Below are 16419 nucleotides of genomic sequence, written 5' to 3'. Positions count from 1 at the left end.
CTATCAGGTCCTTTTGGCCTGTGGGACTCCAGAGGCAGCTGACGGGTACCGGCAGTCCAAGTGGAAAAAAACACGGGCATGGGAGGAGTTTGGTGAGACCATGGAGCAAGACTTCCATACGGCTTTGAGGAGATTCTGGTCCACCATCCGACGCCTCGGGGTGGAAAGCAGTGTGCTACCAACACTATCTATAATGGGGACGGTGTGCTGCTGACCTCTACTCAGGACGTTGTGGATCGGTGGGCAGAATACTTTGAAGACCTCCTCAATCCCACTGACACATCTTCTAGTGTGGAAACAAGTTTCCAGAACATGTTTGATTTTGGCCCTCTTTTATGTTGAATCCATTCCACAGTTTTCATTGGTACACTCAATCCATCCACTCAATCCAAATGTGTTTCACACATTTGTATTTTACCGAAATGTTTAATCTATCTTGTAATTTCCATTTTGTATTTTGTAATTTGTATTTTGTAATTTGAATTTCTTTTATTGTTGATTTATTCAATATATTTACATACAACTGTACAATGTTCAGCGCTTTGGACTTCCTGACAGGGTTGCGGAAGGCGCTTTATAAATAAAGCTTTGATTGATTGATTGATTGATTGATTGATTGATAGTGAAAAAGCAGAGTCTAGGGACTTTGGGTTGGCCTCTCAAATCTCTGGTGCTGAGGTCACTGAGGTGGTTAAAAAGCTCCTCTGTGGCAAGGCTCCAGGGGCGGATGAGATCCGCCCAGAGTTCCTTAAGGCTCTGGATGTTGTGGGGCTGCGGTGGCTGACGCGGATCTGCAATATCGCGTGGACATCGGGGACAGTCCCACTGGACTGGCAGACCGGGGTGGTGGTCCCCTTATTTATAAAGGGGGACCGCAGGGTGTGTTCCAACCACAGGGTGATCACAATCCTGAGCTTTCCTGGTAAGGTCTATTCAGGGGTTCTGGAGAGGAGGGTCCATCGGATTGTTGAACCTCAGATTCAGGGGGAGCAATGTGGTTTTTGTCTTGGCCGTGGAACACTGGACCAGCTCTAAGCCATTAGGGGGATCCTGGAGGGTGCGTGGGAATTTGCCCAACCAGTCTACATGTGTTTTGTGGATTTGGAGAAGGCATTTGACCGCATCCCTCGGGGGCCCTGTGGGGGGTACTCCGGGAGTATGGGGTACCAGGCCCTCTGATACGGGCTGTTAGGTCCCTGTATGACTGGTGTCAGAGCTTGGTCCACATTGCCAGCAGTAAGTTGGGCTCGTTCCCAGTGAGAGTTGGATTCCGCCAAGGCTGCCCTTTGTCACCGATTCTGTTCATAACCTTTATGGACAGGATTTCTAAGCACAGCCAAGGTGTGGAGGGCATCCATTTTGGTGGCCTGAGGATCAGGCCTCTGGTTTTTGCATATGATGTGGTCCTGCTGGCTTCATCAGAACATGATCTTCAGCTTTCGCTGGAGTGGTTCACAGCCGAGTGTGAAGCAGCTGGGATGAGAATCAGCTCCTCTAAATCTGAGACCATGGTCTTGATTCAGAAAAGGGGTAGAATGCCTTCTCCGGGTCAGGGATGAGGTCCTGCCCCAAGTGGAGTAGTTTAAGTATCTCGGGGTCTTGTTCACGAGTGAGGGAACACTGGAGCCTGAGATCGATAGGCGGATTGGTGCTGCATCTGCAGCGATACTGGCGTTGTACCGGCCTGTCATGGTGAAGAAAGAGCTGAGTCAGAAGGCGAAGCTCTTGATTTACTTGTCTATCTATGTTCCTACCCTCACCTATGGTCATGAGCTTTGGGTAGTGACCGAAAGAACGAGATTGCAGATACAAGTAGCCGAAATGAGTTTTCTCCGAAGAGTGGCTGGGCTCTCCCTTAGAGATAGGGTGAGAAGCTCGGCCATTCGGGAGGGGCTCGGAGTAGACCCGCTGCTCCTCCACATCAAGAGGAGTCAGTTGAGGTAGCTCGGGCATCTGGTCAGGATGCCTCCTGGACGCCTCCCTGGTGAGGTTTTCCGGGCACGTCCAACTGGGAGGAGACCTAAAGGTAGACCCAGGACACGGTGGAGGGACAATGTCTCTCACCTGGCCAGGGAACGCCTTGGAATTCCCCCAGAGGAGCTGGCCCAAGTGGCTGGAGAGAGGGAAGTCTGGGCCTCTCGCCTTAGGCTACTGCCCCGGCGACCTGATTCCGGATAAGCGGATGAAAATGGATGGATGGATGGTATTAGACAGTGAAAAGGGGGGGTTACTTTAGCTAGATACACCTTTCAAAGCAGGCACGCAGATAGGGTGGGGGACGGGGGGGATCTGTCCCCCCAGATTCAGATCTACCCCGATCCATCCCCCGCACTAAGGCCAGAAAGAAAACAAAATCCGAGGTTAAGCACTTGAAGCTCCTTTTTCCAATTACATTGAATGCAGCATGACGTAAACAAACACCAACTCCAGAGGCACCAAAGTGGTTGGCGCTACGATGCAGGATGAAGCGAAAAAGGCAAGCAACGATTACTGCGTATTTACAAAAGACCAACAGTGTAAGTAGGCAGGACCGATCTGACTGCTTATGCATGTTGGTTCTAGTTTCAGTACGTTGTTGTCAGTGTTGGGACTTACTCGTTAAAAGCGCCAAAGCCTCATTGCTGACTTTAACAAGTCTCATCTACAAATATGTTCCCTCATGAAGTTACTACTTTACACCAGAAGATAGTGGAGATGTGTAACCTTCAGGCTGAGCAAAGTTTGGGGGTTTTTAGAATTTGAAAAATGCCTCCCACTGAGAGGCTCCCAGTCGGGGAGAGGAGGAGATATGCGCAACATGAAGAGCGCAAATATTAGATAAAACGTATAATTGCCGGCAGGTCTGGTCTTTGTTGACTGATCACTTTGTGTAGTAATGACTGACTCTGATTATGAAGCAGAATATTGACTCTGATGAAGAAATTCACTCATCCAGCAAGGAAGATTGATGCTGCTGCAGCATCAGACAGCTGGTGCTGCACGAGAGGTGTGTGGAGCTTACAAGCTCCAAACGTTGGGTTTAATGTTTGTTTAACCTTCTTTGGGACGTGATGGATGTAGAAACGATGGTAAAACACTGCAAATGTGACAGACGTAGCGATAATGTAAAAAAAAAGCTGCAAAAAAGGGGCATGTGCCGATGCGTTACAAAGAACTTCAGGACAAACACACCATCTTTAGTAAAAAAAAAAAAATGTCCATTTGTTGAGGAATTTCCTGTAAGATTTTACAAATTCTTGCCCTAGATTTCCTTCAGGATTGCACCAAATAAATCTCTGTTGTTTAAGACTAAAGGGAATTTTAAATGGGAATAAATAAGTAATTAAGTAAATAAATAAATAAATATATTAATATATAAATAAATAAACAAATAAATACATAAATACATAAATACATAAACAAATAAATAAATAAATAAAATGTATAAAAATAAATACAAGTAAATCAGTAAAATAAATACATTATAACAATCCAAGTAAACAAATAAAATATAAACAAACAAATAAATAAGCTCTTATCATGGAATATGAGTCAAAGTATTTTTAAAGAATTTTTTAAGAACTTGAAACACAAGTGGCATCACAGCTTCTCAGCGATGGATGGGAGAACATGAACATCTGAGGCCATTGAGGCTGAGTTTGTAGCTACTAGGGTAACATGATCCCGATTTAAGGATGTGAGTGTGTTTCGGCAGGGGGGGGGGGTGAGTGTGTGTGTGTGTGTGTGTGGGGGGGGGGGGGTGCAGGAGACAGGAGCAGGAAAGGGAGGAAGGGGAGGATGAAAGAGGTAAAAAAGTGTGTGTGTGTTTCTGGGTGGGGGTAGAAGGCACACATCTATGTAGACCCTCTCCAGTTGTGCCCTATGGCACAGACACAAAGATGAAATGGTGAAACACAAAGCAAGGGCAAGTTTAAAAAAAGGCTCCAAATCTTCCATTTTCTAGCAACAACCATTAAAAACAAACAAACTCCTTATTTATGGAATGAATTTCTAAATAAATAAGAAGATCAACAAAAGCACAAAACAACACCATTCCTCAAGTTTTAAACCCACTTTGCTGGAGTTGATCTACTCAGCCTAAATCCACATTCACGAGTAGCCATTAAAACAGGAAGTTCAACCGAAGCAGCAAGTAGAGTGAAGTGAACAGTCGGCTTCTAAATATTAGGACAGGAGCAAATGGAGATGTTGAAATAAAGAAATGAATAAAACATTTTCCTCTCTCGCTCTTCCTCCATCTCTCATCCACACACACATACACACACACTGCAAGTAGAGTGAAGGCCAGTATCATGGCAGTGGGATGAATAATTCCCAGTGGGTCACATCTTTAAGCAATCGCTGACCTTTAACACAGGAAGTGATACAGAAGCACTAGAAAGTTACTTAACAGCAGTTTTTTCTTTCTTCCTGTCTGGTTTCAGAGAAGTCCTGGTCTGGCAAGCCGTCCTATATATATATATGTAAATCGTGATCATAGAGCTCAGTCGTGGGGGCGGAATCTACGGTTGTCTTTTAAATGGCCTCTGCACGCAGTTGGACAATACTGGGACCAATCAGAGCAGCGAACAATGTGACTATTCATAGCAACAGAAATTAGTCAATGGGGCAATCCGTCACACCCCGTCGAAGAAAAAGTACCTCTATCTGTTTGTCTCTAAGAAAAGCCCAAGTCTAAATCATCCAAAGCGCCATTTCAGAGCTGCTGCCATCTTTGTTTTTTGCTTCGTTGCAGCTCTGCCGTAATGGTGCTAAGTCTGCCCACCATCTTTCCATAAACATAGTGCGCTGTGATTGGCCCGACCTAGACTTATCCATGTCAATGGTAGACCGCGGATAAATGAAGAAGGAAGTGACGCCACCATCAGCGTCAGCCTGACGAAGTTTGCAGCCGCAAATGAAATGTTGCAGGTAAATAAAACCTTTCTGTGTTTAAAAAAAACTGAAAGATGAAATGAGAGTCAGAAGGGTTTTATCGCCATGTGTGCGACAAATCACAACATTAGGAAATCGCTGTGGTACTTGGTGCAAAAAAGAAAGATAAAAATAAGGAAGAAGCAAATATAGGAAGTAAAAATCGTGATAACATAATAATATAAAGTGGCTATAATTAGATAAATGGCTCCTGAGAATCCATTTCAAGATGGCTGCTACAACTCATCTTAGTCAACATCAAAAGGACCATCATGGTCTGGTAGGGAAATATCTAGAAAACCACTGGATGGACTTTGATGAAACGTTCATAGAGTAATAACCTCCAACCAAAATGAGCACCACAGCCAATTCATCATTTTAAACAGAAAAAATGGCTACAATTCAGTCACTTTTACCAAAAATTAGTCAAAAGTAGAACAAATGTTGTTACATGTTGCAATTCAGGTAGTTTCTACTTCCTTCATAAAAAGTTTTTCTTTCAGTAAACCACACATAGGCTCCACGATACACAACATTAATCCTGTACAGCAGGGATATTATCCAGCATGTTATAGTTATAACTCTGTTTCAACACACCTGATTTAAATCAGCAGGTGATCAACAGGCTTCTGCAGAGCCTGATGAGCTGCTACACAGGTTATTCAACCACTCAATCAAGTGTGTTGGAGCTGAGAAACCACTAAAACCTGCTGGATACCGGCCCTCGAGGCCCGGAACTGAATAGCCATGCTGGAAAGCATCTAGGCATCTATCCATCTTTCTGTGCCCGCTTATCCACTTGGGGTCGCGGGGGGCTGGTGCCCATCTCCAGCAAGCAGGGGGGGTACACCTTGGCACTCTGTCCACCCTGGACAGAGTGCCAGTTCATCGCAGGGCAACATTGAGACACACAGGACAAACAACCATGCAAGCACACAACTCACACCTAAAGATAATCTAGACAAACCAACCAACGTGACAGTCTTGTTTTTGACTGTCTGGAAGCCAGAGTACCCAGAGAGAAACCTCACATGCACAAGGAGATCATGCAAACTCCATGCAGAAAACCCCAGGCAACAGCGCTAACCACTGCACCACTGTGTAGCCCGCATCTAGACATGTTAGAGAATATTAATAGGCAATAACCATCTGTGATGTGACTAAGGTCATGTCAGGTAACGCTAATTAAAATTTAGGAGGACGACCATTTCAGAGAAAAGAGGAAAACAGAGTAAAAAGAGCAATGGGGTCAGGTCAAGAAAGGAGGAGACTGATCTCATGATCTATTTTAGGTGTGTGTGTGTGTGTGTGTGTGTGTGTGTGTGTGTGTGTGTGTGTGTGTGTGTGTGTGTGTGTGTGTGTGTGTGTGTGTGTGTGTGCGTGTGTGTGCATGTGCGTGTGTGTGTGTGTGTGTGTGTGTGTGTGTGTGTGTGTGTGTGTGTGTGTGTGTGACTATTACAACTTACTACACAAGTGTGTGTGTCAGACAGTGACAGTTGAGTGAACAGTAACAGTGACATACCGGGTTGGCAGAGATATTTTGGTAACTAGGACAAACCAGAGAGAGATAGTGGAGGAGACAAAGAGAAGAAATATAAAGAGAACGTTTAGAAGATCCCTCTCGCTCCCTCTGTTGCCTTTCTTCGCCTCCTTCCCCTCCCCCTTGTCTCCCTCCTCCTCCAGTTTGATTGACAGAACCCCTACCTCCTCTACCCAACGCCCTTTGATTGACAGGACTCCCCAGACTGAGGCTCCTTTTCTACGAAACAAATCTCTCTCTGCTCCTCCACCTCCTCCTCCCTCTCCTTCATCTGCCTCATCAAGCTTCCATCCTCCTCCTCCTCCTCCTTCCTCTCTTTACTCCCTGTAAATGCTGTCTCATCATCATCACCTCCTAGTGCTACCATTCCTCCAGCTCTTCCTCTTTCCCACCACCCCTTCCTCAATCTTCGACCCCTCTTAACCCCCAAGACTACACACACACACACACACACACACACACACACACACACACACACACACACACACACACACACTGGGAACTCTCTTAAACCTCCAGGTTCATGTGAGCCCCCTTACACTGGGAAACAACACACACTGGTTCACATAACACCCACAAACCCCCTTTCTCAAGTCTTGACACCAAAGCCCACGAGCACACACACACACACACACACACACACACACACACACACACACACACACACACACACACACACACACACTCACTCAGCCTGAGCTTATTAAGCCAATTGTAGAAGTCTAAACATGCAGTGAGCTGAGCAGTGAGGAAGGTAACCCCCGAGGGCCGCAGAGAAACTGAAACAGAGTCAAAAAGGATGAAGACATGTGGAGGAACGATGGAAATGAGGAGTAAGATGCAGGAGCAGAGAAAAGGATGTGTGGGAGAAAATGTGGATGTTGTTTCAGAAAACATTAAGATACATGAAAAAGCTACACACACACACACACACACACACACCCTCAGAGTGGAGAGGGAATGTGGCTCTTTAGGAGTCAAGCAGGCGTATGATAGGATATCGTTGCATGTCGTTAACCTTATATTAACCCTGAGAAACAAGTGAGACGCTGACTGCACCACAACAAGGACCGACTGGGCCACACACACACTCCTGATCACACCCACACACACATCCACACGTGCAGTGACGGCTAAGCTGTCAGTCACACAAATACACACGCAGACTGACATCTTCACTGATACCAAGCAACAAGCTGCTTGGAAGATTTTTAATTTCATCTGTTAGTTCCCAAAAACAAACGCAGCGACCAGCAGAACGAATATTCACTCTGGTTTCTCATGATTTCATGCATTTTATGTTTAAGCAAGGCTTTGAAATTGATTCTAATTGGGAATAAAGTCAATAAAATTTAAGTATAAATAGTTGTATCAAGTCTTCTTGTATTTTTCATTGTACAAACTGTAACGTGTGAAACTTTTTAAAGTGTGAGAAAGGTTATGTTACGCTTCCCATAGTTCTTATATAACTTCTAGGTCACGTTTGATCTTACAGTTTCATGGTTAGCATTTTCAGTATGCTGATTGTCAATAAAAAGCACAAGGAGAAAAGCAAAAATCTAAAACCGAGTGAACCGCGGCATGGGCTACACTAGTTTGACGGAGCTAAACAAGGCTACAAAAACATGGACTGATGGTGACCTGGCTTTGTTGCTACATGACTTGTAAGTAATAATATGACACACTCAAATAAACATGACTCTGTGGCTGCTGTAGTTTTTATGTTTCCTCTCCGACACACAACAACGTGGTCAAGCTGCTCAGACATGTTCATCAGCACAAACCTATGTGAGCACCTGTTGTCATCTAATGTTGTCATTATTATGATGAAGATGAACAAAACAACAGGAGTCTCCTCCTCAGCTCAGATCAACCACATGATGCAGGTATCTGGCTGGAACAGGTGAGCATCACAGTAAACCAGTGGAGCAAACTGAGCTTTAAATATGTTGGTTTGATGCTCTTTTTCTGCTCCAAAACATGAAAGTTAACAGGTGAGATGTTGCATTTTCATTTAAGATAAAATGATATTTTTGTTTTGTTGTTGGCCCGTGAGAAAAGATTTAACCTACAGTAAACAGGAAGTGGAAAGGCTGCAGATAGATGAATAGAATAGAAAATCCCTTTATTGTTCCTCAGTGGGGAAAGCTAGACGTCACAGCAGCGATGACACGTATTACAGGAGAAAAAAAGGAGAATAAAAAATAAGAAAAATTAATAAACAAGAAAACATAAATCCTGAATAGCTTTTAAAAATGCTGAATATACCACAAGTAATGAATACCACTGATGCCTTTTATTTAAAACCGACTTGCTCGTGTGTAATTTGGTTATTCTACATTCAGTGTTAATGCGAAAAAAAGTTTGTTTCCAAATTAAAAGGTTCAAAATTGCATATATGTTGATGAAGAAAATGTGCAAATTTGCCGTCACTTTTTCAAAAAATATGAAGTTTGGCCCGCGACTTTGTCCCAGATTTTCATTTCTGCCCCGTGTGAGTTTGAGTTTGACACCCCTGCTCTATGTCATAGTGAAACATGATAACAAACTGTTATTAGAATTAAACAAATGTCTGTTTTGATACGTTTTATAGAATTTCCTTTAAAATAGATATTATTGTAGCTCTGTTGTTAATCTCCAGCATCTGAGCAGCACTTGCGTGTTTAATTGTGTTGTCTCACCTTAATTTTCACATTTCCTTCTCATGCTCCTGTGAACGTTTTGACAGATTGGATTTCTTAGTTAGCTTAGGTGTTCTTAAGCAGTCTGTGTCATCATTAAACGTCCATCCAGGTCATAAAATGTGGTTACATTTTTCTTTTGATTAAACTATTCATATTACTTTTTAAAGTGACTTTAGCTTTCATTGCGTTTACAATCAGTGACACTTATAAAATTGTCTCTCAGTCCACATGTTTGGGTCAGACAGCAGAGGTCCAGATGTTGCATCAGGATGCTGTGAACTGCTGCAAAATGGGGGGTGGGGGGGTGGGGGGGGGGGGGGACAGGAAATATCCCACGGTATTCACAGTAACCTTGACATTCCTTCCTGACCAAGTTCCCTGACATCTCCCAGATTTCACTCTGTTTCTCTGCATCAGGCCTGTCAAATGACCCACACACACCCGTATAAACACACATTCACAGCAATTCACAAACACTCACACAATAGCATTCCTATTGTTTTTGTGTGTTTCTGTCTAATATTTCAAATGTGTTTTCATCTTTTTACAATCGTCCAGACTCACGCGGACCTACACGTTTACCTAAACACCTTCTGGGCATTTAAATATAAAGGAACGTAAGCTGAGATGTCAGAGACAAACACAGAAAACAAGTATTTTTCAGTGTATACAAACACACACATACAGGAGAAAAAACACACAAATCTGAGGTATGGAAAGAATGATATGAAGTGTATTTATGTAGATCACCTATGAAAGAAATCTCATGACCTGAAAAGAAAAAGTCAGGTGATTTAATTCAGTGTTATTTTATGAATGTAAAATATGTATTAAATTAAAAAACATTCATGTCTCCAAACCCATAAATGTGCCGATCTGACAAAAAAGATTAGAAAAAAATGAATAATGATTAGCTACGATCAGGCATTTTATTCGCTGATTTGATGCAACAAGTTTGAAGAAGCAGTTCCCAAACACTGGCGCCACCGGTCCGTCTGACTACCACCAGCAAGCAGCTTGGGTTAAGTGTCTTGCCCAAGGACACAACAGCAGGATTCTCTGGTGGGAGCCAAATCAAACCTACAACCTTCCCACTACTGGACAACCCGCTCTACCTCCTAAGCTACTGCTGTGCCTGTGGGAATAATAATAGAAGACCTTTTTAACATTCAGCCTGCATGTAAAACTCAGCGTGATAGATCGTATTTCAATAAAAACAAATAAAAAAAGGTTTTCCAGTCTTTAAATGTAAAGAGCAAATTCACATATTTACTTTTAACATACCATCATACAACAATGTATATTACTCTTTATATGCATGCTTTGTGGTTGGTTAATTAAATTCAACTTTCCATTTTTACAGTGTACTTGTCTGTTTTTCAAGAATTTAGTAGCTAATTACAAATACAAATGCATTTAAATGAATGTTTTCACATTGAGCAAGGTACAACGTACATGCATCTGATTAATGAAAGTCAAAAGCTAGAGAAATAGACCTGATTTATGTTTTTATTTGTTTATATGGAGAGGGCGGAGCTTCACCTTCAAACTTACAGCTGCCATATCTGGTGCCACTTTACAATAAGGCTCCCTTTATAAATGGTTAATAAATAGTTCATATATGTGTTATTAATTGATCTGTAACTTGTAAAATTAATAAATGTTTATTATGCGTTTATTAGAGAAAGACACAAAACTGACTGTGAGCCAAATCTCCAGTGATGCTAGATGAAACATTTCAGACTGACTTGCTACCTTGTAGGCACAATGATCATTTGTAACCATATGTTTTAGGATTTAATGTCATTCATCACTTCATCCACCACTAATTAATTAACAAAAGGGGAGTCTTGTTGTAAAGTGGTGTCCTGCAAAAATTCAGCTTGTTATTTTCTGTATGAATAAAATTAAATTTTATTTTTATGTGAAACATGTTAGACAGGTGACACAACTCCTTTAATTATATCTGGAGATGCATTTATGACAGCAACACAAACTTTGTTGAGATACAGAAGAAATCAGAGCACATTTAGGTAAAGTGTGAGTTATAATAGTTGCTGCATTAAAAAATAACGTCTTTGCTAATAACATGGGTCAGTCATACACACACACACACACACACACACACACACACACACAGGTGTGTGTGTGTGTGTGTGTGTGTGTGTGTGTGTGTGGTGCTTATACGGAGGTTAAAACAACTACCAAAATAAATCAGTCTGAAAGGTGGTTGGATGTTTTTTCAAGTTTCTCTCAGGCACCTTTTTCCTTTTGCTTGTGACCCAAATTTCTGTTCTGCTGCATGAGTGAAAGAAAGAATAAAGGTTTGGTGAGTGTGAAAGAATGGATAACTTCATTCCTTCTCTTTTATTAACAAACATGAGACTGAAGGAAATGGCCATTTCTGCTCATGAACATCGTGTGTTTTTGCATCATGTAGGGAAAATCTGAGAAAGTGTGTTTATGAGCCACATTTGAGGTTGCAGCAGAGCCGCTGCAAAGCTCAATATTGTTTCTACATTGCACTTCTACGTTCAAGAACCTTAAAATGCTGCTCCACATGTGAATACTGCTGAGTCCTGCTGTTTAAATGCTAAACTTGTGCCACAAATATTTTACTCTGTTTTACATCTGAAGCCTAAAAGACAAAAATCCCATCCCGTGCTGCCATTCAGACAGGTCAGAGCACTCTTCTAGCATGTGTGTGTGTGTGTGTGTGTGTGTGTGTGTGTGTGTGTGTGTGTGTGTGTGTGTGTGTGTGTGTGTGTGTGTGTGTGTGTGTGTGTGTGTGTGTGTGTGTGTGTGTGTGTGGGAGAGGAAAAAGATAGGGGCAAGGGAAAGCCAGTACCTGTCGATGATAACAGGGTCTGAGGGTGTCTCATTACGGTTTCCACAGCTCTTCTTGTCACAGCACCGACTAAGAAAAGAGAGTTAAAGAAGAAGACAGTGCAAAGTGAGCGACATACAGAAAGTTCCCTGCCTCGTGTGAAAGTTCCTAACTAGACATTTGAATCGGAGCGCTGCTGCTCATAATGCACTTTGACAGAACAGATAGAGAGGTTATTAAAAAAATTCACATCGGATCAAAATTGTGGAAAACAGGCCAACAGGAGTTTTACTGAGTCTGTTGAGTGGATCAAGATAAAAATAGGCTTCTGTGACACAGAAAGTGAACGCACGGCAGCTCCTCAAAGAAATCCACTGGATGTTAGAGGAAGTGGCCATCTGGGGGAACACAATAGGCTCTGGGATGTGTACAAAAGTCTCATGGTGTAATGGGTTCATGCTCAGAACACTGGTAAATGAAACTATACGTGGCTTAGATGTGTGTTGAGAAAACGTCTGTTTTGAACTTCAACTTAGATTCTCCTGTCTGATGTAGATGTTTTAACCTCCTCCAACAATCCAGAGATATTCATTTCAGGGTAAAATGTGTTTTTTCTGTTGTGTAAGAGTGAGAAAAGTTTTTGTGTTAGTCAGGGCAACTTTTCCCTGTGGTCTTCATCAATATTTCTTGTCTTTTTGAAGAATTTTCAGTTTTTCTTTAGCTGAGTTTTGTACTTTTGTAATTCTGTTCGATGTTATTTTGACACCCACAAACACTGTTGCAGAGCAAACACATCTTATTGGGAATAAAGCAGTGTCTGACTGTGTAAAAAAATATTTTTATATTAAATGTTATCTCATAAAACTCACAAAACATGCATTTGCTACATGACATATGCAAACTATGTAAAACTCACAGCCATGTGGGTCTCTATTAGCCTCCTTAAAGACTTCTAACATGAAAAAAACCAATCCATCTGTTTTCTGTCAGTGTTTGGTTTTAGGAATGATGTGCCTAAAACAAGCAGTTTCAATGAATCCCTGTTTGTGATGTCACAAACAGGGAAATTAGAATTTAACCACCTATCACATGCAGCGGAGAGCTGTTGCTGGAGGAGCAGCGGCTCTACTCTGAGCCCCTCCCAGATATAGGAGCTTTTCAGCTTTAAGCAGCCTGCGGGGAGGGGTGGGCATGGCCAGCTCCACCCTGTTTTCTTAAGCCCTTTTTACGAGGTACACTGTGCCAGGAAATCAGCATAATATTACCACAACGTGTGTCTTATAAAAGCGCCATGCCGACATGTTTGTGGCATTTGTTCTGGCTCCCTTGGTAGTGATATTACGGTAATTGCTTTGGCGCAATGGAGGGAGGTATCATGATGACGTGGGAAGTTACTGCCGAGCTCCGGCCGGCAACTAAATAGAAAATGAAAGTAAACACGGGCCGTAAGTTTTGCTTTTCGACCAAAATCAGCTGAGACGGCAAACTGGAGCGCTGCAGAGCTCCAGGAGCCTTTCTCCGTTAGAGTTGGAGCTCAAATCTCCAGAAACTCCAGAAACTCTGGAGGACAGACACTTTTAGGAGCGGCATGTTGAAAAAACTTTAAAAAGAAAAGAAAAAGCTTTGATCACAATAAAAAGAAAGTTATGTCCAAGATAAACAAAAGTCCGCAGCAGCCCAGGGACCGCCACCATACCCCCTTTATGCCGCCATCGCCTAATCTTTTGTAAAAAGGACAAGATTGTGTCACATTATCACAACGGTCTGACCACTTATGAACGACCTAAAAGCTCTCTGATGCCGCCACGGCGTTGCAGCAAATTGATGGCATTGTTTTGGAAAAAAGACTTTAAAGTGAAAGCGCCCTAAAACAGCTCATTCTGGAAGGTACTTAATAAAACCGGGATTTTGTGTGAAGAGCTTCATTTAACATTTTAGTACCGACCAAAGAACTATTATAGCTTAAGAAAAAGTCATAATATGTCCCCTTTAATAAAACAATAAGTACCTAAATATCATTAAATGCTCATGTGGTTTATTCGGAACAATAAGTTCTCCAGAGGTGGTTTCTAAGTATAAATACATTATATGGCATGAATTAAAGATATGAATGTTTAACAAATACAATGTTTGTGGAAAGTATGCTGGTGAAGGTTGTCAGTCAACCAGGTCATGAAGTTGCCTTCATTTGAACCCTTTTGGATTTGTGGAAAGTGTTTCTTGTAAAAATTATTTTTTGTGATCCTTTTGATCAAATGAATGACACAAAACCGAAATTACTGCTAAACCATGGCGCTTTGACAAGAATACAGTGCTCCACAGATTTCACTCATAAAATCAGTTTCTTAAGCTCATTAACACGATGTTCAATACAGTTTTCACAGCTCTGGGTTTTGGTTGATTTCAAGAGCTTAGGATCTATCTATCTATCTATCTATCTATCTATCTATCTATCTATCTATCTATCTATCTATCTATCTATCTATCTATCTATATATATATATATGTATATATATATGTATGTATATATATATATATATATATATATATATATATATATATATATATATACATACATACATACATACATATATATATATATATATATATATATATATATATATATATATATATATATAAAATCTTTACTTTCTTTTTTCAGTAGGTTTCCGGTTTGTTAGCTCCTTGTGTCATTTCTCATTGTCCATCCCTCAGCTCCTCGGTCACTCAGCTTCACACAGTTACTTCAACCAGCTCAGCTTTTGGTCAGTAGCAGTGGTGCCCCCAAGGGGGTGGACAAGGCCCATCCCCTGGAAAATTGCTGGCCACCCCACTGGCCCCCAGGAAAGAGATCCCCCACTTTAACACATATTTTTCAGAAAGTAAGGAAATAATAAATAGTAAATAAATATTTGGTTGTTCACCATTTTTTAAAAAGAAGCATAAATATCATTACTTTTATATATGATTTTGCAAAGACAGGAACAGGCAAATTAAACTGTTCTAAAAGGCTAAACAATAAATGTTGAAATAAAAACTAATTGAAATAACTCAAATGTTTTTATTTTTGTTTTGTTTTTTGTTTTAGTTTTTCAAATTTGAGGTAGACGTGTTGGCTGCATGTTGCATTAAATAAAAAAAGGAAGGAGTGATGCAATCCACAGCTAAAGGCTAAGAGTTACCACAGGGATCAATTAGAACTGCCACCCTAAAACCTTCGCTGGCCCCTCATAACATTTTTCTTGGAGCACCACTGTCCAGGAAATGTAAACGATTTATAGAATTAAATGAAAATGACTTCAGATTGAGAGAGTTTAAAGTTGGTACATGATAACCTCCACTGGTGTCACGTTTGCACTGGTGAGCAGGTGACTTGGAGGCGAGCTCAAAGGCGTTGTGGGTGGGACGCACAAAACTGGCAAGCTCAGAAAAACTCACACACGTGTACAACAAGTGTGTCAATGAGGCTTTCTTTGCCTGCATCAATTATGAATAAAGGTAGAAGCAGGAGGGTGGAGGATAAAGCCTGGCGGGGGGTGAGCAGCAATGAAAGAGTGAAAGCGTGGGAGTTAAAAGGAAAGGGTGGATGAGGGAAGAAAGAGGAGGAGAAAAGATGGATTTGGGTGGGGAGAGGATGAAGGGGAGACATCTCTGGTTTCCCACTGTCACATATGGCAGAGGTGGAAAGAAAAGGACTGACACGTTACACCTTACTCATTGTCTCCACTATCTGCCTCTCTGACTCTCTCCCAGCTCGTGCTGTCATTTGCTTTCTGCTGCGCTGTGAACTGGGTCACCGCGCGGAAACTTTCGCAGAACGGCTCTGCATCAGTGAGAAGTTAGAGATGAACAAAAGTGGAGAGATGAGGAAATGAGAAAACGGGCTGAGACCAAGTAAGGAGGGGGAGCAGAGATTAAGGAAGGGCAGAAGAGGAGGAGGAGGAGGAGGAGGAAGATGTTACAAATGAAGTACAAAGGTGGCAGTACAAAAGTAGATGGGATGAGGGTAATTTAGCTTTTAAGTTATATTTTTAGTTATTTATAGAATGTGGTTTATTAACCAGTTTGTCCAGCTGATGGATGTCCAACAGAAATGTATTAAAGTGTTTTCATCAACATTAATTAGGGAAACATGTCAAAAGGCTTTTGTCTCCCTATTTATTGGTTCAGATGGATGTTTGCATCTGAAGCGCTAATAACATTAGCTGTTATGTAAAAGGAAAACAGCAGTGTCTGTCAGGTCCCAGGGCTGTGGGAGGTGCTCTTTCATCCACAGGTTGTTGGAGGGCTCATGGAGACGCTCAGGCGTACACCTCCCAGCTAAAGAGCTCTGCAGCAGAGTCACCTCTCTCACCTGCAGCTGATCAGCTAATCAAGACGGGAGGAGTAAAGGAGTCAGGGGAAAAGCCACTTACTGCCAGATTGTTTGCCTTCGTGGTAACATCCAGCCACCT

At 41.8% G+C, this 16419-nt stretch overlaps 1 protein-coding gene across 1 annotated transcript in view; it reads right to left on the bottom strand.

The window, feature by feature from the left end:
* Positions 1–16419, bottom strand: part of LOC107386809 (transcription factor COE1-A) — a 109155-nt gene that overhangs the window by 79605 nt on the left and 13131 nt on the right. Inside the window, exon 6 of the mRNA XM_054731097.2 lies at positions 11987–12055. Coding sequence (XP_054587072.1) covers positions 11987–12055 — 69 coding nt within the window. The remainder of the gene's footprint in view (positions 1–11986; positions 12056–16419) is intronic.

The sequence above is a fragment of the Nothobranchius furzeri genome, chromosome 10, assembly GCF_043380555.1.
Source record: "Nothobranchius furzeri strain GRZ-AD chromosome 10, NfurGRZ-RIMD1, whole genome shotgun sequence".
Lineage (NCBI taxonomy): Eukaryota > Metazoa > Chordata > Actinopteri > Cyprinodontiformes > Nothobranchiidae > Nothobranchius > Nothobranchius furzeri.
The sequence above is the reverse complement of the archived record's forward strand: the minus strand, read 5'-3'. Positions and strand labels throughout refer to the sequence as shown.